A 22,816-nucleotide genomic window follows, 5' to 3' on the forward strand; every position below is an offset into this window, starting at 1 on the left:
TGTCAAGCACTGTTATGAGTACGGGGGTAGGCAAGCTAATGTTTGGACAGTCCCTGCCCCTTATGGGGCTCCCAGTCTTAACCCCATTTTACAGATGAGGTAACTGAGGCACAGAGAAGTGAAGTGACTTTCCCAAGGTCACACAGCAGCCAAGGTGGAGTCGGAATTAGAACCCAGGTCCTTCTGACGTCCAGGCCCGTGTTCTAGCCACCAGGCTGGGCTGTTACTCAAGTGTTCTGGCCCTGCCTCTTAGAAACTCCACACGGACTCCCTTTGTCTAGGAAGTTTGACAATAGCCGGGAGAGGGGGCAGGGGAGGCAACCAAAGTCCAGGAGGTGGTGACTCAAAGGAGTGTCAGACTGGGGGGCGGTAGGAAGAAACTCGGATTCCAGTTAGGATAGGTCTGAAACAACCCCTGGTATTTACTGAGCATTACTGTGGGCAATGCACTGTACTAAGTGTTTGGGAGAGTACAACAGAGTTGGTAAACGTGATCCCCGCCCACAAGGAGCTTAGAGTCTAAATCACGGATTCATTCAATCATATCTATTGAGTGCTTACTGTGTGCAGAGCACTGTACTAAGCATTTGGGAGAGTACACTACAACGATAAACAGTCACATTCCCTGCCCGCAACTGGTTTACAGTGTGTGGGGGGGTGTCACACTTGCCTCCCTCAGCCCCACAGCACTTATGTACATATCCGTAATTTATTTACTTTACTGTCTGTCTCCACCTCTAGATTGTCAGCTCATCATGGGCAGGAAACGTCTCTACCAACTCTGCTATATTATTATATTGTCCTCTCCCAAGCACTCAGTACAGTGCCCTGCACACAAAGCACTCAATAAATATGACTGATTGACTGCTCCAGACCCGCGGGAGTCGGAGGGCTCCATGGCCCCTCCTAACTCGTTCCCAGCAGCACCCCATTGCTGCAGACCCTGGAACTTTGGCAGCAGCTGGCTAATGCCGGGGTTTGGTAGTCTCCCTAAATACTTCATGGAGGTCAGAATATCAATTATCAGGAAAAGATGCCAGGAGCTGAACAGAAGGAGGAAAACTTATCCAACTTCTTCCTCTGGTAAGGCAGGGCAGAAGGGTTCGGCAAGAAGGGAGTGAGGCCCGCAGCACCGTGCTCTGCCACCACACCGGAGGCCGCTGCGTGATCTTGGTAAGCTCGTTAACCACTCTAGGCCTCAGTTTCTCCTTCTGCAAAGAGGGGAGAATGAGAGTCCCTGCCCGTTCCGGAGTTCTCCGGCACATTTGTGAGATTCACAGGAAGGATGAACGGACCAGATAACGGGTCAGGCCACTGTCCACCCAGTCCAGTGTTCTGTCTGATGGTGGCGACGGGCTGCTCAGAGGGAGAATGTTCCTCTCCTTGACTTTAGTTCCTTCAGAGACAGGTGAGGCGAATTCAAGGAGGTACGCGTGTCATCTCCTCGGCTCCGCAAGTCTACCAGCTGAGCAAAACTGAATCTTAGAGTTGGATTATTACTGTTATTGTCCTACGGTAATTGCCAGTAGCAGCGTTACCTGGTGGACAGAGTACAAAACTGGGAGCAGGGAGCCCTGAGGTCTACTCTCAACTCGCCTGCTGTGTGACCTTGGGCAAATCACTTAACCACCCTGAGCCTCAAGTTCAACTATAAAATGGGGATAAGTTAGATCGCAAAGTCCATATGGGGCAGAGACCATGTCCAATCTGATAACCTTGTATCTCCCCAGTGCTTAGGACACAGTCACTGCTCAATAAATGCCTTAATTACAGCACCACAGATGGAAAATGTCTCCTCCTAAAGGAGCTGAGAACCCAGCAATAGGGTGAAGACAAGTGTCGCTCTGTTTGTCTACTCTAGGGTGATGTTCAGAGGGGAGAGATCTCACTTCAAATAAAGGCCTTTCAGCCTGAGAAGGCATTTATGAAACAGCAAACTCCCATTATTTACAGCTGACAAGGCTGGAAAGTAGACATGGCTCTGCCCCAGTGCCAGGCTCTGCCTATTAATAATAATGTGAGTATTTGTTAAGTGCTTACTATGTGCCAAGCACTTCTCTAAGCGCTGGGGTAGATACAAGGTAATCAGGTTGTCCCAAGCGGGGTTCACAGTTTTAATCCCCATTTTACAGATGAGGTAACTGAGGCACAGAGAAGTGAAGTGACTTGCCCATGGTCACACAGCTGACAAGCGGTGGAGCCGGGATTAAAACCCATGACTTCTGACTCTCAAGCCCCGGCTCTTTCCACTCACGCTGCTATTCTAACCAGGCCCCGGGGTCAGTGCTGCTTTAATCAGACAGGACACCTAGACCCTCCCCTCCAATCCCTCCTTGGCTGGGCCCATTTTCCAATCTGGCTCCAAGAACCGGAAGCTCATTATTCCTGACCACCGGCTCCTCTCAATGGTTCAGAGAATGGAGAGGCTCATGGAGCCCAAAGGAATCAGCAGGAGCCAAGAGCTGGACCCGAGGATTAGCAACCTCTCCCGTCCTAACTTTCATTGAAACTTGTGGGTCTGCAGGCCACGTCTGCCATGGCCGGGACCACCTCCACCTTACCCGGGCCCCGCGGACCACCAGGCCGGGTCTGCCCCATTCGGGCCCGGCTGCTTGGGAGTCAAACGTACCGGGGTGATGACTCGGGTGCCAGAGGGGGCGAAGGGGTTCCGGGCTGCAGCCTCCAGTCCCGGTGATGTCACCACCCACACCTACCATTTGTCTGGGCCCCTGGACTGAGTCACCCTTGGGTAATTCGACTCAGGTCTTGAGAAACCCAAATCCCTAAAATCATCTTCCCTTTCTGGTCCCTTTTTGGACTTCCAGCTCTTCCCCAGGGCGTGCCCAGGGGAATGCCAGGTTTTGGTGGGGATGGGGGAGGGAAGCTCAGTGACAGTCTGTTACCCCCCGCCGGGGACCAGTCAGTTCGGTCTCTCGTGGCCGCAGCGCTCACGGCCGGCCAACAGCCAGGTTCGGCTTCTGCCGGGCCCAAAGCTTGGATCGGCTGGCGAGTCCTCCTGTCCCCAGGTTCTCTCTGGCGGGGCAGGACGGGGCTTGATCCCGGGAAACCGTTTCCACTTGGAGCTGCTCTAATCGAGTCACTGAGGCATGCTTCACTCGGCAAGCAGCACCGGGAGCTGGTAGAGGAGAGCCTGCGGGGCAGGGTTGGGACGGGGAAGACGGAGGAGGGCCGGTTCCAAGTTTCTGGGGATTTCAAAACTGCTGGCATTTCTGCTCAGAAAATCATATCCTGTTCCCCTGGCAGCTTTCCGTCCTCTGGTAGCTCCTTTAGTTTAGGGTGTCACTCACGGGATCCCACAAAGCCTACTCCTCTGGAAGGGAAGCGTTGGCTCCTAAAAGCCAAGTTGGCTCGGCTCTGCTTCTCAGCAGAGTAGAGGTTCCCAACACGAGAGCATGCGTGCGTGTGCCTAGGTGCGTGTGTGTGCACGTGAGCACACACACACACACACAAACTCATCTCCCGGGACAGTGCCTCCTTTGTTATCATGTTTTCAAGCTGGCCACACTGCCCCGTGACCAAGGACGTCCCAGCTACCTCGCCGGGTGGGCACATGCTCTCCATTATACAGATGGGGAAACTGAGGCCTGGGGAGAGGCCGAACTCTGCGTCCTACAAAAGAGGCAGCTTGGTAGAGACGCACCGAGAACAGGTCTCCAGTGCCAAGCTCTATCCACCCCACAGCACTCAGGGCCCGATCATATTCTTAGCATCATAACTAGGGCTTTACTTGCACATATTTGCCTGTGCCCCATCTCTCTCAAAAGTGTGTAAGCTGAAGGCAGAAATGCTCTCATCCTTTTGTTCTAACTCCCCAAAGCACCTGCTCCTGTTTCCTGTACCCAGCAGAGGCTCAGCCAAGGCCACCGATATTTCCCAAATGAAAATAGGGAGTCCTGAGAAACCTTGAAAGAAGAGCTAAAAACACGGCAAGCTCGGGCTAGCCGCAGTTTTCTTCTTCTGGGTTCAGGAGCTCCCTGGTTGGGGGCCGAACTCAGGTGGCTGTCTGGGGAGAGGGAATGATTCGGGCATCCATCATTCCTCTCAAAGGAGTGCTGGGGGTGGTGGGGTGTGAAGGGAAAGAAATGAGGGGAGGGAGAAAGAGCAAAGAGGCCTGTAGTGTTCCTCTGGGGAAGTAGCAGGAGATGAAACAGCAAAGAACTTAGTAGGGGAAGGACACACGTAACCTGTCCTTGGTTTGAACGCTGAAGATACAGCTGCTCATCATACTGAGCTGAGGAGGGCTCTAGTTGGATCAATCATTCCAGGAACTTCCAGCAGTGTGCACCATGCACGCTCGTGCACACATACATGCACTCCCACATCAGGCACTCAGGTCTGTACCCCTTAAGCACTTTGATACTCACCTCACCTCCTCAACACTTAAGTACACATCCTTATACGCTGTTTCCCCCTCTGTAATTTATTTTAATAATTGTGGTATTTGCTAAGCATCGTGTCCAACCTGATTTGCTTGTATCCACCCCAGCGCTTAGTATAGTGCCTGGCACATAGTAAGCACTTAACAAATACCAGTTATGATTGTACTTATCATTCACTACATGTCAAGAAATGTACTAAGCTCCGAGATAGATACAAGACAATCATGTCCCACAAGGGGCTCACAGTCTAAGCAGGAAGGAGAATAAGTATTGAATGCCCATTGTGCAGATGAGGGAACTGAGGCACTGAGAAATTAAATGACTTGCCCAAGGTTGCAGAGCAGACAAGTGGTGGAGCTCCCAGGACTGTGCTTTTTCCAGTAGGCCACACTATCTTCTGGGGAAGATAGCTTCAAGACTGTAAGCTCTTTGAAGGGAGGGATCACATCTTCCAATGACACTGTATTCTCCCAAATCCCTAGTTCAATGCTACACACACAGTAAGTGTTCAATAAATATCACTGATTGAGGGCACGGAGTTTGTGTCCTGTCACTTTTGTTTTTACACGCAGTACTTAAAACTCACCTCCTCCAAGAGGCCTTCCCAGACTGAGCTCCTCTTCTCCCTCTACTCCCTCTGCCACCCCCCCCCTTTACCTCTCCGCAGCTAAACCCTCTTTTTCCCCTTTTCCCTCTGCTCCTCCACCTCTCCCTTCCCATCCCCACAGCACTGTACTCGTCCACTCAACTGTATATATTTTCATTACCCGATTTATTTTGTTAATGAATTGTACATCGCCTTGATTCTATTTAGTTGCCATCGTTTTTACGAGATGTTCTTCCCCTTGACTCTATTTATTGCCATTGTTCTTGTCTGTCCATCTCCCCTGATTAGACTGTAAGCCCGTCAAACAGCAGGGACTGGCTCTATCTGTTGCCGACTTGTTCATCCCAAGCACTTAGTACAGTGCTCTGCACATAGTAAGCGCTCAATAAATACTATTGAATGAATGAATGAATACTTTCCCATGGTTTCTTTATGTTTGTGATCTCTGTGATAATCGTGCTTCTCTTTGCCCCTTTCTGTCATCGTTCCATTAAATCAAAAGCTCCTTGAAGAATAGTGTAACCCATTCAGTACTCAGAGGGTGCTCAATAAATGCCGTTCGTGGATTTAAATCTCTCTCTTTTGGGGCTTTCTGGGGCAGATCTCCCGGTTGGAAGCAGATCCCCCAGCTTGCTGTTGCCATGGCAGTGGTGATGACCCCGGCTGCGCTGCCCTGCTCTGCCCTCCGATCGGATCCGGCAGCACTTCCTGTTGCTGAAGCTTTCACTGGAGAGTGTGTACAGACTGGTTAATCTTTACTGAATTTCTGCTCCACAAGACCTGTTGAGTAAGAGTTCCACCAACCTGGGAAGCCTGATCAGCAAAGCCAGGATGCAATTCCAAGAAAAGCAATTAGAAATAACTCCTTCCCCATGGGAGAAGAAAGCGGTTTGAACCTTAAGAGTGGCTGGAATGTGGGAGAGGGAAGGTGACATTTGTGGTTCCCAAATCAATGATATTTATTGATCACTTGCTGTGTGTAGAGCACTGACCTAAGCACTTGGAAAAGTAGAATAAAATACTCTTCAGAATCTCAAATGGACTCAAGTTTCTTCCTATCCACCCTCTTCTCCCACCAAGAGATTCCAGTCTACAGTCTCACTGAGCCCCCCGGCCCTCCCCAGTCTGATGAGAACACATGAGTGGATCCCAAGAGCACAGCGGCTTTCCTAGTTGCCCAGTGCTTCCCAATTCCCCCGTCTTGAAGGTTATTCCTCCCCATGGCCCCGGGAGATGTACTCATGACCCACGTCTGCAGGCACACCTACCTAGGGAAACAGAGGCTGAGACCCTGGGTAGGTCACTCATTCATGGGTAGAGGCAGGATTTCAACCTGATCTCCCAAACCTCCAGGTCACTGTTTCCCCATCCCACCCTCCCTTTCTATGCCTTATCATGCCTGGCCATGCTCCCTCTCAAAGGAAGAGAGGTGGTTGCCCCACTTTGACTTTGGATTTGAGTTCCCCATGGTCACCTGCAGTTACAGGTTCAGGGAGTCCCAGGCCAAGATTTCTCTCCTCTATCTAGAACAGACATATTTCCAGTGGACAGTAAGCTCTTTGTGGGCAGCGAATGTGCCTATCAACTCCGTTATACTGTACTCTCCCAAGCGCTTAGTGCAGTGATTTGCACACAGTAAGCACTCAAATGCCACTGAAAATGACTCACTGACAGCCCTTCTCTCTCTTCTTCCCTCATTTTGCAAATGGGCACCTGCACGCATGCACCCCCCTGCCCCCCGCACACACACACACACACACTTCAGCATTTCTCAATTTAATCTCCCCAGACTCAATCGGAATTAAAGGGATAGAAGGAGAGATAGGAGCCACAACTGCAGCAAAACCTGGTTCCTTTTCCACAATGTTGCCTGGGCAATCGATAGTATGAAGTGGACACCTACTGTGCTGCGATCATAGCTACAAATTCTACTGTATTCTCCCAGGTGCTTGCTGGACCAAGCACTTTGGAAGACAACAATAGAATTAGGAGCTAAGACCCCTTCACACACCTGCAAGGAGCTTCCGATCTAGCAGGGAGTTGGACAAGTAAAGAAATCACAGATAGGAGGAAGTAATAGAGTCCAAAGATATACTCAGGTGCTGTGGAGGAGGGAGGGGAGGGGTGGGCAGCGGTAGCCAAGTTCTTAGGTGAAGTGGAAGTGCTGAAGAGGCAGGGGGAAAAGGGGGGCAGTTGGGGAGAAAATAAAGCGGGGAGATGAGAAATCAATTAGGGAAAGGCTCCTGGAGAAGATGTGGTTCAGAAAAGCTTTGCAAATGGGGAAAGCGGTGGTCTCTCCAATGTGAAACAGAGGGGAGGAACTTCTAGGTAGGGGAAAGGTGGGGTGACGATGATGGTATCTGTTAAGCACTTACTACATGCCAAGCACTGCTCTAAGCGCTGGGGCAGATACAAGCCCATGTGGGCCTCACAGTCTTAATCCCCATTTTTCAGATGAGGTAACTGAGGCACAGAGAAGTTAAGTGACTTGCCTGAAGTTACACAGCTGACAAGTGGCGGGGTTGGGATTAGAACTCATGACCTCTGACTCCCAAGCCCAGGCTCTTGCCACTAGGCCACAAAGAAGAGGGACTTGACAGTAGCCAAATGGGTGATCTGGGGCACAGTAGGAAAAGAGGGTGGATAGGAAGAAGCTGGAGTCCATTTGAGATTCTGGGGAGCAATCTAATTAAAAATTAACCATCACAAAGTCTCACTGCCCAGGTTCCTCAACAATATACCCTGGAGAAGAATAAACAAGCTCCAGTCCAACCTGCCAGGAAAGCCTGACTTGCAGCAAGAATCCTCTTGGAGGAAACACTTAGAACAGAGGGAAAATTGATGCCCAAGTCTCCCTTCCTCTGTTTCAAAAGCCCTGCTGAGAGGTCTATTACACAGTCAACTTTTGCCTATTTACAAAACAAGCCCAGAATAATTAATTTGGCTTCTGTGATCCTTCCAGTGAATTCATCAGTAAAGATCTACCTTTAAAGAGGTTGTTTTAAATCCCAGCTTCTCAGTCCATCCCCTTCGGGTCTCCACCTCTCGGAATGAGGGAACGAAGGAGTCGCTGACAGCCCCCTCAACTTCCAGGCCAGCTAAGGGGATTTCTCTCTGCACCTGTCTAATAGAGGTACCGGTATCGAGGTCTCGGAAGATTTCCTGGCCCAGTTTCCATTATCTGGTGATTTGGGAAGGTTAGGGGTGGGCAGAATTAAGGTTCACATTGAGTTTTGTGAGTGCCAGTAACGAAAACAAACTCTGCATCAGCTGAGAGTAGTAATCATCGTAAAAATGAATAATTTGCAGGCAGGCAGTCTCCAAGCACTTTCCAGCACCTATCACGCCGCTGGATTCCAAGGTTTATCAGAATTAATTATACGTTAAAAGGTTAGAAGTCCCACTCCCTTTTTCTTATTTAAAAACTACATTGTCAAAGGTGGCTTGTACCGACTTGACTTGAAACCAACCCCAGAAATCCCAGCTCAATGCACAGGGGAAGGCAAACTCCTACTGCTGGAAGCCCCAACCATAAACAAGCCTTGGGCACCAGGGATAGTTCAGCCTCAATTAACTAACCGTGTATAAAGCTATCTTAGATGCTGTCTTCGCGGGTTTCCTAATAGGCAGAAAAACAAAATACTCTGATCCCTGATCATCCCACGAGGTGGGAGGCGTCAAATACACGTCCCACAACACCCTGACGGCAAACATCCCCATGATGGACTCTCAAATCAGGAAGAGGTACCCAAGGATGCATTTGAACACAAAGATAGAAGCACACACACCTCACAGCGTCCATGTACGTATCTACGTAGAAGTATATTTCTTTGAGAGTTTTTTTTTTTTGTCATTTTAAAGCCATGCAGGGAAGTCGGGGGAAAAACAGCTCTGTCCAGCTCGGGTATTTAATAAGGGAGCGAGGAGGCATTTATATTCAAGGCTGTACTTTGGCAAACGAGTTCAACTGCATGGGTGAAACTTTTCACTTCACCGATAATGAGATAATGAGTGGCTCCAACAACCTGAGCCCCAGTGGAGGGGAAACAAACAAGGTCCCTTTTGGGAAACGTGTGGGGTGACCGCCCCGGAAGGCTCCCTCTCTCTCGGGCTGGTGGAAAGGGTGATGGCTCCTACTTGTGATCCACCTAGCCTTTAAAAGAACCCCCCAAAGCATCCTCTCTACCCTCTCTCTCTGTGGTCGAACCTGAAACGTGACATAGTTTAGCCACCTGTTGCCAGGAAAGGTGCAGACAGCACCCAGGGAGAAGCCAGCCAGGCCCAGGCCCAGACCAGGTCCAGGGTGGGCTGAGGGCAGGGCCCTGAGGCTGGCGGGGGTCCCAGGGGAGGGGGGCTTGCTGTCCGGCCTCTGAGCTCCTGAGGTGGGCTGAGCCTCCGAGCTGGTCCCCGGCTCCCCTGGGGGGAGGTGACCAGACACCCCTAGGGCTTCTGTGTTGACCTCCGCATCAGTCACTGATGTCATCATGGCCCCTCCACCGGCCCCCGGGAAAGGGCCAGGTCTGTTTGTCTCTGTCACACACACACACACACACACACAAATCTTGCCCCCCCAGGGCCCCGGACCCTGCACACATCACACACACAATCCCTGCCCCACGAGGTCCCCAGACCCTGCCCACAACACACACACACACAAACCCTGCCCTACCAGGCCCCCAGACCCTGTACAAAGGCACACAACATACACACACACACACACACACACAAAACCCTGCCCCACTAGGCCCCCAGACCCTGCACCTATGCACACAACACATGCAAACACCCTGCCCCACCAGGCCCCCAGACCCTGCACACAGGCACACAACATACACACACACACCCTGCCCCACCAGGCCCCCCGGACACTGCACACAGCACACAAACGTCCTGCCCCACCAGGCCCCCAGACCCTGCACCTATGCACACAACACTTGCAAACACCCTGCCCCGGCAGGCCCCCAGACCCTGCACACATGCACACATACACGACCCCCCCCTTAGATACCCAGGTGGGTCAAGGCAGAGGTCCAGGCCCGGGTCGCACACACGTGGGCAAACACCCAACCCGGGGAGGTGTGGGGGCCGCGGGGGGCCTCCCAAGTCCCCGTTTCCTTGCTCCGGCGCGGCCCCTGAGGCCTCCTCGGCCTCCTCGGCCTCCTCGGCCTCCTCCTGTGGGCTCCCCGGCCCCATCCCGCGCCCGCGGGCTCCTCGCCTGGGTCTTGTCGAACTGGTCCCGCTCGGCCTCCAGGCTGTGTCCGGGCCTGCGGTTGAGCACCCGACCCGGCACGTTCTTAATGCTGTTCATTGTGGCGGGCGGCTGCTGCTCGTCCTGCTCCTCGCTCCTGCTCCTGCTCCTGCTCGAGCCGCCGCCGGCCGGTCCTGAGCGCAGCGCAGAGCAGCGCCGCGCGTCACCATCCCCACCCCCGCGGGGCCGGGGCCGGGGCCGGGGCCGGGGCCGGGGCCGGGGCCGGGGCAGCGCCCCCTGCTGGCCGCCCGCGCCCCGCAGCACGCACCCATTCCCTCCTTCATTCCCTCATTCATTCATTCAATCGTATTTATTATTATTAACAGTGACGATGATGATAGTCATAATAATGATGACTCTTCCCCTCTTCAAACCCCTCCTGAGAGCTCACCTCCTCCAGGAGGCCTTCCCAGACTGAGTCCCCCCTTTCCCCTCTGCTCCCCTTCCCAACCCCGCTCTTCCCCTTCTCCTCCCCTCAGCACTTTGCTCATTTGTATATATTATTTAGGACCCTATTTATGTTGTTAATGAGGCGTATGTCTCCTTGATTCTATTTATCTTGGTGATGTCATCTTGTTTTTGTTTTGTTCTGTTTTGCTTTCCTGTCTCCCCTGTTTAGACTGTGAGCCCGTCATGGGGCAGGGACTGTCTCTATCTGTTGGTACATTCCAAGCACTTAGTACAGTGCTCAGCACAGAGTAAGTGCTCAATAAATACTATTGAATGAATGATAATCATAATATAATGATTATGATGGCATTTGTCAAGCGCTTACTATGTGCAAAGCACCGTTCTAAGCGCTGGGAGCGGGGGGCACAGATACAAGGTGAACAGTTTGTCCCACGTGGGGCTCCCAGTCTTCATCCCCATTTTTCAGATGAGGGAACTGAGGCCCAGAGAAGTGAAGTGACTTGCCCAAAGTCACACAGCTGACAAGCAGCAGAGCCAGGTCATTTAGACTGTGAGCCCGTTAATGGGCAGGGATGTCTCTATCTGTTCTGAATTGTACATTCCAAGCACTTAGGACAGTGCTCTGCACCTAGTAAGCCCTCAATAAATACTACTGAATGAATTAGAACCCATGACCTCTTACTCCCAAGCCCAGGCTCCTTCCACTGAGCCACGCTGCTTCTCGATGATGATGGTGAAGGTATTGATGATGATGGTATTTAAGCACTTACTATGGGCCAAGCACTGTCCTACAGGCTGGAGTAGATACAAGCTAATCAGGTTGTCCCACGTGAGGCTCACAGTCTTAATCCCCATTTTACAGGTGAGGTAATTGAGGCACAGAGAAGTGAAGTGACTTGCCCAAAGTCACATAGCTGATAGAGCAAGAGAGACAATCTCTACCCACATTGGGTTTAGAGTCTAGAGGTAGAGAAACAGCATGGCTCAGTGGAAAGAGCCCGGGCTTGGGAGTCAGAGGTCATGGGTTCTAATCCCAGCTCCTCCACTTGCCAGCTGTGTGACTTTGGGCAAGTCACTTAACTTCTCTGTGACTCAGTTACCTCATCTGTAAAATGGGAATTAAAACTGTGAGCCTCACATGGGACAACCTGATCACCTTGTATCCCCCCCCGTGCTTAGAACAGTGCTTTGCACATAGTAGGCGCTTAACGAATACCACCCTTATTATTATTATGACAATGATGGTGTTTGTCTAGTCCCTTCTAGACTGAGAGCCGTTGTTGGGTAGGGATGGTCTCTATCTGTTGCCCTTACTTTCCAAGCCCTTAGTACAGTGCTCTGCACACAGGAAGGTCTCAATCAATACACATGAATGAATGAATTTGTTAAGTGCTTACTATGTGCCGAGCCCTGTTCTAAATGCCGGGGGATATAAAAGGTCATCAGGATGACCCATGAAGGGCTCCCAGTCTTCATCCCCATTTTACAGATGAGGGAACTGAGGCCCAGAGAAGTCAAGTGACAACGGACTGGGCGCTTACTTCTTTAGTAAGCCGCTTACTGTGTGCAGAGCGCTGTACTGAGCACTCAAAAAGTAGAATATAGCAATAAAGAGAGACAATCCCTGCCTACAGCGAGCTTCCAGTCTAGAGGTGGGGGGGACAGACATCAAAACAAGTAAACAGGCATCGCTATAAACAGAATTATAGATATATACATATATACATAAGTGCCGTGGAGCAGGGAAAAGGAACGAATCGAGGAGACGTGAAAGGGAGGGGGAACTGAGGCAGTGGGGGCTTAGTCCTGGAAGGCCTCTTGGAGGAGGTGCACCTTCAGAAGGGCTTTAAAGGGGGGAAGAGGAGCAGTCAATTGTATCTATTGAGCGCTTAGTGTGTGCCAAGCACCAGACTAAGCTCTTGGGAGAGTACAAAAGAACAATAAACAGATGGATTCCCTGCCCACAACGAGTTGACAGTCTAGAGGGGGAGACTGACATTAATAGAAATAAATAATTACAGCAATAATAATGATAATAATAATAAGGTTTTGAAGGAGAGGAGAGTAAATTGTCTGTGTGATATGAGGAGGGAGGATGTGCCCGGCCAGAGGCAGGGGCATGAGTAGGGCCTGCAAAACTCCATCTAGGCCTGGCTCCAGGCCTTCACAGGCCTATCTTGGTATATGGGCAGCCCCCAGAGCTCGTGGCGTAGTGGAGAGAGCACGGGCCTGAGAGTCAGAAGGTCATGGGTTCTAATCCCGGCTCTGCCACTTGCCTGTTGAGTGACCTTGGGCAAGTCACCTCACTTCTCTGGGCCTCAGTTATCTCATTTGTAAAATGGGGAGCGAGAACGTGAGCCACACATGGGACAGAGACTGGGTCCAACCAGATTTGTGGCTTAGAGCCTGGGCTTGGGAGTCAGAGGTTGTAGGTTCTAATCCCCGGCTCCGCCACTTGTCTGCTGTTTGACCTTAGGCAAGTCACTTCACTTCTCTGTACCTCAGTTACCCCATCAGTAAAATGGGGATTAAGACTGTGAGCCCCACATGGGACAACCTGAGAGAGAAACAGCGTAGCTCAGTGGAAAAAGCCCAGGCTTGGGAGTCAGAGGTCATGGGTTCAAATCCCAACTCAGCAACTTGTCAGCTGTGTGACTTTGGGCAAGTGACTTTGGGCAAGTCACTTAACTTCTCTGTGACTCAGTTACCCCATCAGTAAAAGGGGATTAAGACTGTGAGCCCCACATGGGACAACCTGATCACCTTGTATCCTCCCCAGTGTTTAGAACAGTGCTTTGCACATAGTAAGTGCTTAACAAATGCCATTAGTTATTACCTTTTATCTGCCTCAGCACTTAAAACAGTGCTTGGCACTTAGTAAGTGCTTAACAAATACCATAATAATTATTATTATTACTTGCTTGTATCCACCCCAGCACTTAGTACAGTGTCTGATGCAATTATACCGTTATACCAAATACCATTATTATTATCCAGCACTTAGAACATAGCTTGGTCCATATTAAGCACTTAACAAACATCATTACTTTGGATTAATTGGATCCGCTTTCCACCTTTCTCAAGTCCCTGGTTTGTTCCGGCAACTTCACCTGCACAATTAACTTTCATTATCAGAACTGCAGGTTAGGGAGGTAAAAGGTAATCAACTCCCACATTGGCCAGATCCTTACATAATGAAGGAAAGGTGAAAGTCCAGCTGTATTGATTACCTAGATTATTTTGGTTAAAAAAAAACCAATCATCAACCGCTTCAGTTACCTGGCCAGTTTATTACTGCTGCGAAGCATTAAACACCAACTGCAGTTACATCTGGTTACTTGTGACTAAGTAAAATAAATCAAATAAAACGAAAGGGAAGTGGGATTTAAAAAAATCCAGGTATGCGATCCAGTTATGCGATCAGGTTGCAGAATACAAGTAAAGTCTGTTTATTGTTCTACTGTATTCTCCTGAGTGTTTAGTACAGTGTTTTGCACACAGTTAAGTGCTCACTGTGTGCACTGTGCACTGTGTGCAAAACTCCTCACTCTAGGCTTCAAGGCTCTCCATCACCTTGCCCCTTCCTACCTCTCCTCCCTTCTCTCTTTCTACCGCCCACCCCACACGCTCCGCTCCTCTGCCGCCCACCTCCTCACCGTCCCTCGGTCTCGCCTATCCCGCCGTCGACCCCTGGGTCACGTCCTCCCGCGGTCCTGGAACGCCCTCCCTCCTCACCTCCGCCAAACTGATTCTCTTTCCCTCTTCAAAACCCTACTTAAAAATCACCTCCTCCAAGAGGCCTTCCCAGACTGAGCTCCTCTTCTCCCTCTACTCCCTCTGCCATCCCCCCTTTACCTCTCCGCAGCTAATGCCTCATTTTCCCCTTTTCCCTCTGCTCCTCCACCTCTCCCTTCCCATCCCCACAGCACTGTACTCGTCTGCTCAACTGTATATATTTTCGTTACCCTATTTATTTTGTTAATGAATTGTACATCGCCTCGATTCTATTTAGTTGCCATTGTTTTTACGAGATGTTCTTCCCCTTGACGCTGTTTATTGCCATTGTTCTTGTCTGTCCATCTCCCCGATTAGACTGTAAGCCCGTCAAACGGCAGGGACTGTCTCTATCTGTTGCCGACTTGTTCATCCCAAGCGCTTAGTACAGTGCTCTGCACATAGTAAGCACTCAATAAATACTATTGAATGAATGAATGAAAAGTGCTCAATAAATAAGATTGAATAAATGAATGCATGAAGAAAAAAGTGTGACTGGGGTTTGGGGATGGATCGCTTCAGCGGTTAGTACAGTGCTCTGCACACAGTAAGAGCTCAATAAATATGATTGAATGAATGAAAGACCAGTGGGAAAGTGGTTTCCACCGGTATCAGGATACGTACTGGGGGTTTGACCAATGAAAACCAGAGGTTTTGATCACCTCTTTGGTCACACTGCTCACACCGGCTGATTCAGTTGGGAAGGACTCTGGACTCTGTCCTCCTTCGGGGAACAGTGGATGGGCCTCAGTCACCCAGAACCTGCCTGGAGGAATCAATACTAGTGAGAGTGGTCTATGCACCACCCTTTCATTCATTCGTTTGAACCTGTTGAGCACTTACTGTGTGCAGACCACTGTACTGAGCGCTTGGGAGAGTACGATCCCAGCAATGAACTGTCATATTCTTGGGCTTACAGTCCAGAGTCGGGGAGACAGACATCGATACAAATAAATGAAATGACAGATATTGATATAAGCACAGTGGGGCTGGCAGCGGGGAAGAGCAAAGGGAGCAAGTCAGGGTGACACAGAAGGGAGCGGGAGATGAGGAAAAGGAGGTTTAGTCTGGGAAGGCCTCTCGGAGGAGATGGGTCTTCAATAAGGCTTTGAGGTGGGGAGAGTCACTGTGGGATTTGAGGAGGGAAGGCCATTTCACCAAACTGTAAAACTAAGAAACTAAGATCCCAATGTCAGCAAATATTTTTAAATGGCCTAGTTACAAGTAATCCTCCCTCCTTGCCCACCACAAAAAATCAACTTGTGATGTTTAATCTTGGGCCAATTAAAAGTTTCAACTTTAATGATCCAGAAATCCAAAATCGGTTTTGCGCAAGTAACTGCAGTAGGGATCATTCTCTTTCCTAGCCCGGCGCCTGGCACATAGCAAACGCTTAATAGTTTTCATCAACATTTTGTATTACTAATAATTCACTTTCCAATTGCTTTTCTCCTGATGAACCAAAAAGTGATACTCCGCATGAGTTTGTTTATTATAAGCTCTGTGCAATAGAAATTTCCTCATCTGGGTCAACAAAGAGTGCCGATTGGTTAGGAAAGCTGGATCTCAACAGGAATCAATCATTCAACTATATTTATTAAGCGGTTACTGTGGGCGGGGCACTGTACTAAGCTCTTGGGAAAGCATGGCTTAGTGGAAAGAGCATGGGTTTGGGAGTCAGAGGTCATGAGTTCAAATCCCAACTCTGTCACTTGTCAGCTGTGTGACTTTGGGCAAGTCACTTAACTTCTCTGTGCCTCAATTACCTCATCTGGAAAATGGGGATTAGGACTGTCAGCCCCACGTGGGACAATCTGATAACCCAGCACTTAACAAACACCATCATTATTATTACAATACAACAATATGACAGACACAGTCCCAGCCCACAATGAGCTTCCCATCTAGATGTCAGAAAATCAGAAGGCCCTGGGTATTAGTACCGGTTCCACCATATGTCTGCTGAGTGACCTTGGGCAAGTTACTTTCCTTCTCTATGCTTCTGTAAAATGGGGATTAAGACTGAGCCCCATGTGGAACAAGGGCTGTGTCCAGTCTGATTAACTTGTACCTACCCCAGTGCTTAGAACAGTGCTTGACATATAGTAAGCATTTAACAAATACCATTAAACAACAAAAAAAAAACAGGGGCAAGAGGCAAGAGAAAAGATGTGAAGGGGAGGGGCAGAGAGCAGGAGGCCTGGAACTTAGGGAATGAAGAGTTGCAGAGTAGGTCACTGAAGAGAGAATCCAGTTACAGAGTGAAACGGAAATGGAAAGAAGCAAGGGCAGGGATACCGGTCTACAAAATAGGTATTTTTCTCTAGTCAGTATCCCCTCAGCCACCCACTGTGAGCTATAACGGTACCCTCTGTGACTGCTTCCAACTCTTTTTTGCTTATTTTTATAAATAGATTGGACAAAAATATGTTTAGACACAAAATGATTTAGGTTTCCGAAAGATCTGCACTCTGAATGAGGCTAAAAGCTTCCCCTTTTCCACTCCATCTGTTCAGCTGACTTCCATAGACTTAAAGCCCTTGTTTTGCAAACTCATGGAAAACACCTGCCACATTTAATAGAGCAGTCTCACTAAGTAACCATTGATCAATCAGTCAATCGATGGTCTTTATTAAGCACTTCTTGCATGCAGAGCACTATACTAAGCACCTGGTAAATGTCAGCCTTACCCGCAAGGAGCTTACAGTAAGCTTCCCTGTATTCTTGAGGATTTAAATGGAAAAACTCACAAAACCTAGAACAGAATTTCATCGTTCGCAAGACTGGATTAGAATAGAACATGCGCTTAGCCCACTTACAAGCTGCAAAATAAATTTTTCTAATCCTGCACTGGGCTTAGATCCTGACAAGTGGCAGCACTTTTACTTCACAGAAGCAGCATGGCCTAATAATAATAATGTTGGTATTTGTTAAGCGCTTACTATGTGCCAAGCACTGTTCTAAGCGCTGGGGTAGATACAAGATAATCAGGTTGTCCCACATGGGGCTCACAGTCTTCATCCCCATTTTACAGATGAGGTAACTGAGGCACAGAAAAGTTTAGTGACTTGACCACAGTCACCCAGCTGACAAGTGGCAGAGATGGGATTAAAACCCATGACCTCTGACTCACCCATGACCTCTGACTCCCAAGCCTGTGCTCTTTCCACTGAGCCACACTGCTTTGGAAAAAGCACAGGCCTGGGAGTCAGAGGAACTGGCTTCTGATGTTGGCTCCACCACCTGCTGCTGTGTGACTCCGGGCAACTTGCAACTTCTTTGTGCCTCAGTTCCTTCATCTGCAAATTGTGGATTCAATTCCTGTCCTCCCTCCTTCTTAGTCTGTGAGAGCCCCATATGGGACCTGATTATCTTGTATCTACTACTGCGCTTGAAATGTAGTAGGTGCTCAACCACTATTATTATATTTTCATGGCCAATGTCCTCACTCTGGAAACAGAGGGAGATGAATTATTTTGGATGAAGATGTCTTGTAAAATTCTATGCATCAGGTGATGCCCTCAACTTCCTACTTGAGTTCCTTCCAGAGGAGGTTGCTAAGATTCCCAATTTTAACTGGAGTAATGATTTACGCTTCTGTAATGGACTTCAATAGGTCTTTACCTAATGATTGAAAAGCAGCAGTAATGCACTATACTAATAGTATCAATAAGCTATTTCTGTCAAATCAAAATACAGACATAGAGGTAAGTGCTTCAGGGAGAATTGAAGAATTGATAACCCAAGATAAAGAGGAATGTAAAGCTGCAGACCTTATCTTGCAATTTCACAACTTGCTTGACCTTTTTGGTCTCGAAGCATAAATGTGCTACTTATACAAAAATGTCACACAGTATGCACTCAATAAATACCACTGATCCAGAGTTCAAATATTCTAATTGTTCTGCTACTTTATTTCCTTTAAAAAGTCCTTTTAACAATCCTGAAAATACCCCTGGCTGAAAACAAAGTCTCAATCAGAATTGGGATGAATTCTGGTAGGTAATTCAATTCCCCTCTTTAATGACTGATGAAAACTGATTTTAAAACATAGTTTTTAAAGAGTACTAATCATTAACCAGGAGTTGTATATGAGGCTAAAAGATTTCTGCTGTAATTTGTTAAAATTATCAGAAAAGGTAAAGTTTCACATATCTAAACATTTTGGAACACCTTGTGCTCGAATAAATAACAAAATAAATAAGGTCTCAAATTTGGAAATTCTTTGGCCTGGAAAGTGATTATTCACAGACCTCTTGGAATCTTAACTTTGACAGCTTGAATTTTTTTTTTTGCTCCTACAAATTATATCTAGCAAGTCAGCACAACTGCTTCTTTCTTTTTACTTTATTTTGTAATTTGATTTCTTCATCTCCTCAAAGAAGCTCTCTTTCCCTAACTCCCTCTCCCTTCTGCATCATCTATATACTTTGGGGGCTTGGTAATTCACCCAACCTTCAGACCTATATCACTTAAGTACATACCTATAATTCATATATTTTTTAATGTCTGTCTCCCTTTCGAGACTGCAAGCTCTCTGTGGTTTGGGAATGTGTCTACCAACTCTGTTGTACTGTACTCTCTCAAGCACTTAGTATGGTGCTCTGCACACAGGAAGTGCTCAATAAATACTGATTGATTGATTGTTGTAATTCAGGATCTTAGAGACATTTTAGATTTCCTATTTGACATATTTTTCTTCAGAAAAAAAATTATATGTTTCGCGCTCCTGAGTTGTAGAAATTTATACAAAGGCAGAAAGCATGCAATTAAAAGGATGTAAAGAGACCCATCTTACTCCTGTTTTCAGTCCACAGATTTTATAAACCAAAAGGGTTGGGTAATCCTCATTCATGAAAATCTTCTGAAGTAATTTCGAAAACTTTCTTTGAACAAAGAAGCATCTATTGAATACAACAGGAAGGTGCTCTGCGATGCTTATAAAAGTAAATCTCTATTACTAGGAAAAGGTAAACTAATCAAACAATCACATTTATTGAGCGCTTACAGTGTGTAGAACTCTGTACCAAGCCCTTGGGAGAGTACAATGTAAACAGAGTTGGTAGACACATCACCTGTCCACAAACAGCTTACAGTCTGAAGGGGAGACAGACATTAGTATAAATAAATTATGGATCTGTACATAAGTGCTGTGGGCAGACAAAACAATGTAAGTGCAAGGACAACGTAGAAGGGAGAGGGAGTAGAGGAAATTAGGGCTCAGTTGGGGAAGGCCTTTTGGAGGAGATGGAATTTTAATAAGGCTTTGAAGGTGAGGAGAGTGTGACTCTGCTGGAAATGAAGGGGGAGATAGTTCCCGGCCAGAGAACGTGGGCGAGGGGTCAGCGGCAAAAGAGAAAAGATCACGGTAGAGTGAGTACGTTGGTTTTAGAGAAGCAAAGTGAGCATGCTGAGTTGTAGTAGGAAAACAGTGAGGTAAGATAGGAGGGGCAAAGATGATTAAAGCCAGTGGAAAGAAGTTTCTGTTTGATGCTGAGGTGGATGGGCAATCACTGGAAGTTCTTGAGGAGTGGGGAGACATGGACTGAACAGTTTCCATAGAAAAATGATCCAGGCAGCAGAGTGAAGTACGAACTAGAGTGGGGAGAGACAGGAGGCAGGGAGGTCAGCAAGGAAGCTGATGCAGTAATCAAGGCAGGATACGATAAATACTTAAGTACTTGGATTAACGTGGAAGTAGTAGGTCAAACTGACAGGATCTGGTGACCGATTGAGTGTGTGGGTTGAATGAGAGAGATGAGCAGAGGATAATGCCAAGGTTAGGGCTTGAGAGACAGGGAGCATGGTGGTGCTCTCTAGAGTGATGGGAAAGTCAGGGGAGAACAGGGTTTGGATGGGAAAATAAGGAGTTCTGTTTTGGACATGTTAGATTTGAGGTATCAGTAGGACATCCAGGTGGAGCTGTCTGGGAGGCAGGAGGAAATACGAGACTGTAGAGAAGGAAAGGGATCAGGGCTGGAGGTGCAGATTTGGAATCATCCACATGGAAATGGAAGCTGAAGCCATGGGAGCAAATGAATTCTCCAATGGAGTGGGTGTAAACAGAGAATAGAAGGAAATCAAGAACTGATCAAGGACTCTCGCAGTTAGGGGATGGGAGACAGAGGATGAGTCTGTGAAAGAGATGGAGAATGAGTGGCCAGAGAGATAGGAGGAGAACCCGGAGAGGACAATGTCACTGAAGCCAAGGTTAGATAATGTTTCCAGGAGCAGGTGGTGGTCGACAGTGTCAAAGACATCTGAGAGGTTGAGGAGGATTAGGAGGGAGTAGAGGCTGTTGGATTTGGAAGATAATACACTAGCAGAACCTTCCTCAAGAACATAATAAGTACATGGTTGTCTCAGAGTACCAATTTCTTCTTCATTCCTTCCTCCAATTCTTTGGTTCTGAGAAACAACCATGGCTAGTTAATGAAATAAAAGAAAAACAAACTCACTTTATTGTTGAAAATATTTTCACTGAAGGCAGTGGATATATTCTCTTAAAAGTAGCCAGAAATGCTCATCACATATTTTTTTAAATGCCAAATTACTTTACAAGTTAAGCCTCATACTCTTTATATTTCTTAGTGGTAAAAAATAGATCATTTAAAACTACTATCAACACACTTTTTTTACCTATGCAGTTTATAACTATGAGTGTGCATTGTTCTGCCATTTTTTTAACCTGGATTTTCAATCCCCTTTGAGGTATTTTCCAGTTAATAACAATGCAATAGTTCATTTCTATTTTTGTGACAAAGTTCTGAGTTAAAACAATAGCGGTATATGAGAATAAGGGTTTTCTTGTACAACTAAAGTAGGCCCTGGAAACAAGACTGGCAATTCTAATCAGTTATGTTCAGCCAAAAATATATTTCAAAATCAATTACAGAAGTTCCCATTTTGATATGCACATATTTTAAAAACTGGCTTCCCTAACATTTAACCTAAATACACATCTGTACAGGAACTCATTTTATTAGAGCATAATTCCAATTCTAGTTCATTTATATATATAAAGTTCAATGGAACTTGGGCAACATGAAAGCAAATGTTAAATACTGGAATTTCAAACCCTGAGATCTTTTTCGCTAATGAAGGATGATAATATCAGGTAGGTAGATCCATTTTCTTCCTTCCAAATAATAGGTGAAAAACCTGCTTGAAGAGGGAGAAAAAGCACATTTAAAAAAATCAATGAGTACTGACTTACAATCTATAATTCCCCGATGTTCTTAAATGCTTGCCTCTTGACAATATAAGTAGATGTAAAACAGAAGACATAATCAATGAAAGACAATCAAATCTCTTTAACTCATTCCAAGTCTGGCTTGCACCACTGCAGTGGGAAGGACACCAACAGCAGCAGCCTAAAGCTTCCACAGATTTTACAACCTTGGGGAGACTGTGATGGCTATTATAGCCGTGGCAGTTACTAAGGCTGCGACGAGCCCCAAACTGCTCCTCTAAGACACAGAACCCTACTGCTTTTTCATTTGTATTTGGTGTATTTGTTTTTGCTTTTCTGTTATTTCAGTGTTTTTACTGTTTCATTTTTTTTCTTATGTGTCTGCTTCGACTCCGTGCTCTCCAATTTGGATTGACTGTGAGCGCCTTGAAGACCTTGAACATATGGTCTTTCTCAGGGCTTGCCACACAGTTAGCACTTAGTAAATACTATTACTATTCCTACTTTGGCAGAAATAGAGAGGTTACTGAAAAAGCCTCTTTCCCAGCATGCCACCAGTGAAGTGCTGCTGGAATATTCTCTCATTTTCTATATGCAACAGAATTATTAAACTGTTTTATTTCAAAAGGGGCTCATTTGAATTTTTAAAAATCCAGACTCAAGATTTATTGGCTCTAACTCATGATATGGTGCTTAGCCCCCAGATTTTAAATCTCTTTAAATGACTCCTAGTTTTCAACGGCTCAAATTGGATGCCTGGAAATTTCATCCATTGTACTATAATTGAACATTTACTGTGGGCACTGGACTAATTAATCACTTCAGGCCCTGATGAAGGAGAAGCAAACTGAAATCCAGGCTAATCATGCCAAGGCACTCTACCATCATCATTCTAATGGCATTTTTAAAAATTGTGAGCTTCCAGGAGCTTGAATCTCTGCTGCTTAGCCACAGTACCCTATTGTTAAATTTTGCTTTTTCTTTTGGGATTTTTCTGTCTTTGTCTTTTATGTTGTCTTTGTTTTCTTATTGTTTTATCTTTCATTATGCATCTGTCACCAGTCTACCCATTCCCCTTTATTCTTAGATGAGAGCCCCGTGAGGGCCAGGGACTATATCTCATTCTCACCTATATGGCTTTTCCCAGGGCTTAATACAGTGTTTTCCACACTTTACGTGCTTAA

General features: G+C 47.2%; 2 protein-coding genes across 6 annotated transcripts in view; both read right to left on the reverse strand.

The window, feature by feature from the left end:
- The window catches only part of HIP1R (huntingtin interacting protein 1 related), a 40,457-nt gene extending 30,026 nt beyond the window's left edge, over nucleotides 1–10,431 (reverse strand). For both annotated transcript variants that reach the window (XM_001506865.4, XM_029057952.2), the window contains exon 1: nucleotides 10,223–10,431. In XM_001506865.4, coding sequence (XP_001506915.3) covers nucleotides 10,223–10,315 — 93 coding nt within the window. In that variant the 5' untranslated portion in view covers nucleotides 10,316–10,431. The remainder of the gene's footprint in view (nucleotides 1–10,222) is intronic.
- Nucleotides 10,432–20,873: 10,442 nt separating this feature from the next.
- Nucleotides 20,874–22,816, reverse strand: part of CCDC62 (coiled-coil domain containing 62) — a 37,630-nt gene continuing 35,687 nt past the window's right edge. For 2 of the 4 annotated variants that reach the window (XM_029052618.1, XM_029052588.2), the window contains one exon: nucleotides 20,874–21,601. In XM_029052618.1, coding sequence (XP_028908451.1) covers nucleotides 21,554–21,601 — 48 coding nt within the window. In that variant the 3' untranslated portion in view covers nucleotides 20,874–21,553. Of the gene's footprint in view, nucleotides 21,605–22,816 lie in introns of all 4 variants that reach the window. The other 2 variants (XM_029052609.1, XM_029052599.1) reach the window with 1 other exon arrangement.

The sequence above is a fragment of the Ornithorhynchus anatinus genome, chromosome 2 (genome assembly GCF_004115215.2).
Source record: "Ornithorhynchus anatinus isolate Pmale09 chromosome 2, mOrnAna1.pri.v4, whole genome shotgun sequence".
NCBI classification, from domain to species: Eukaryota; Metazoa; Chordata; class Mammalia; order Monotremata; family Ornithorhynchidae; genus Ornithorhynchus; species Ornithorhynchus anatinus.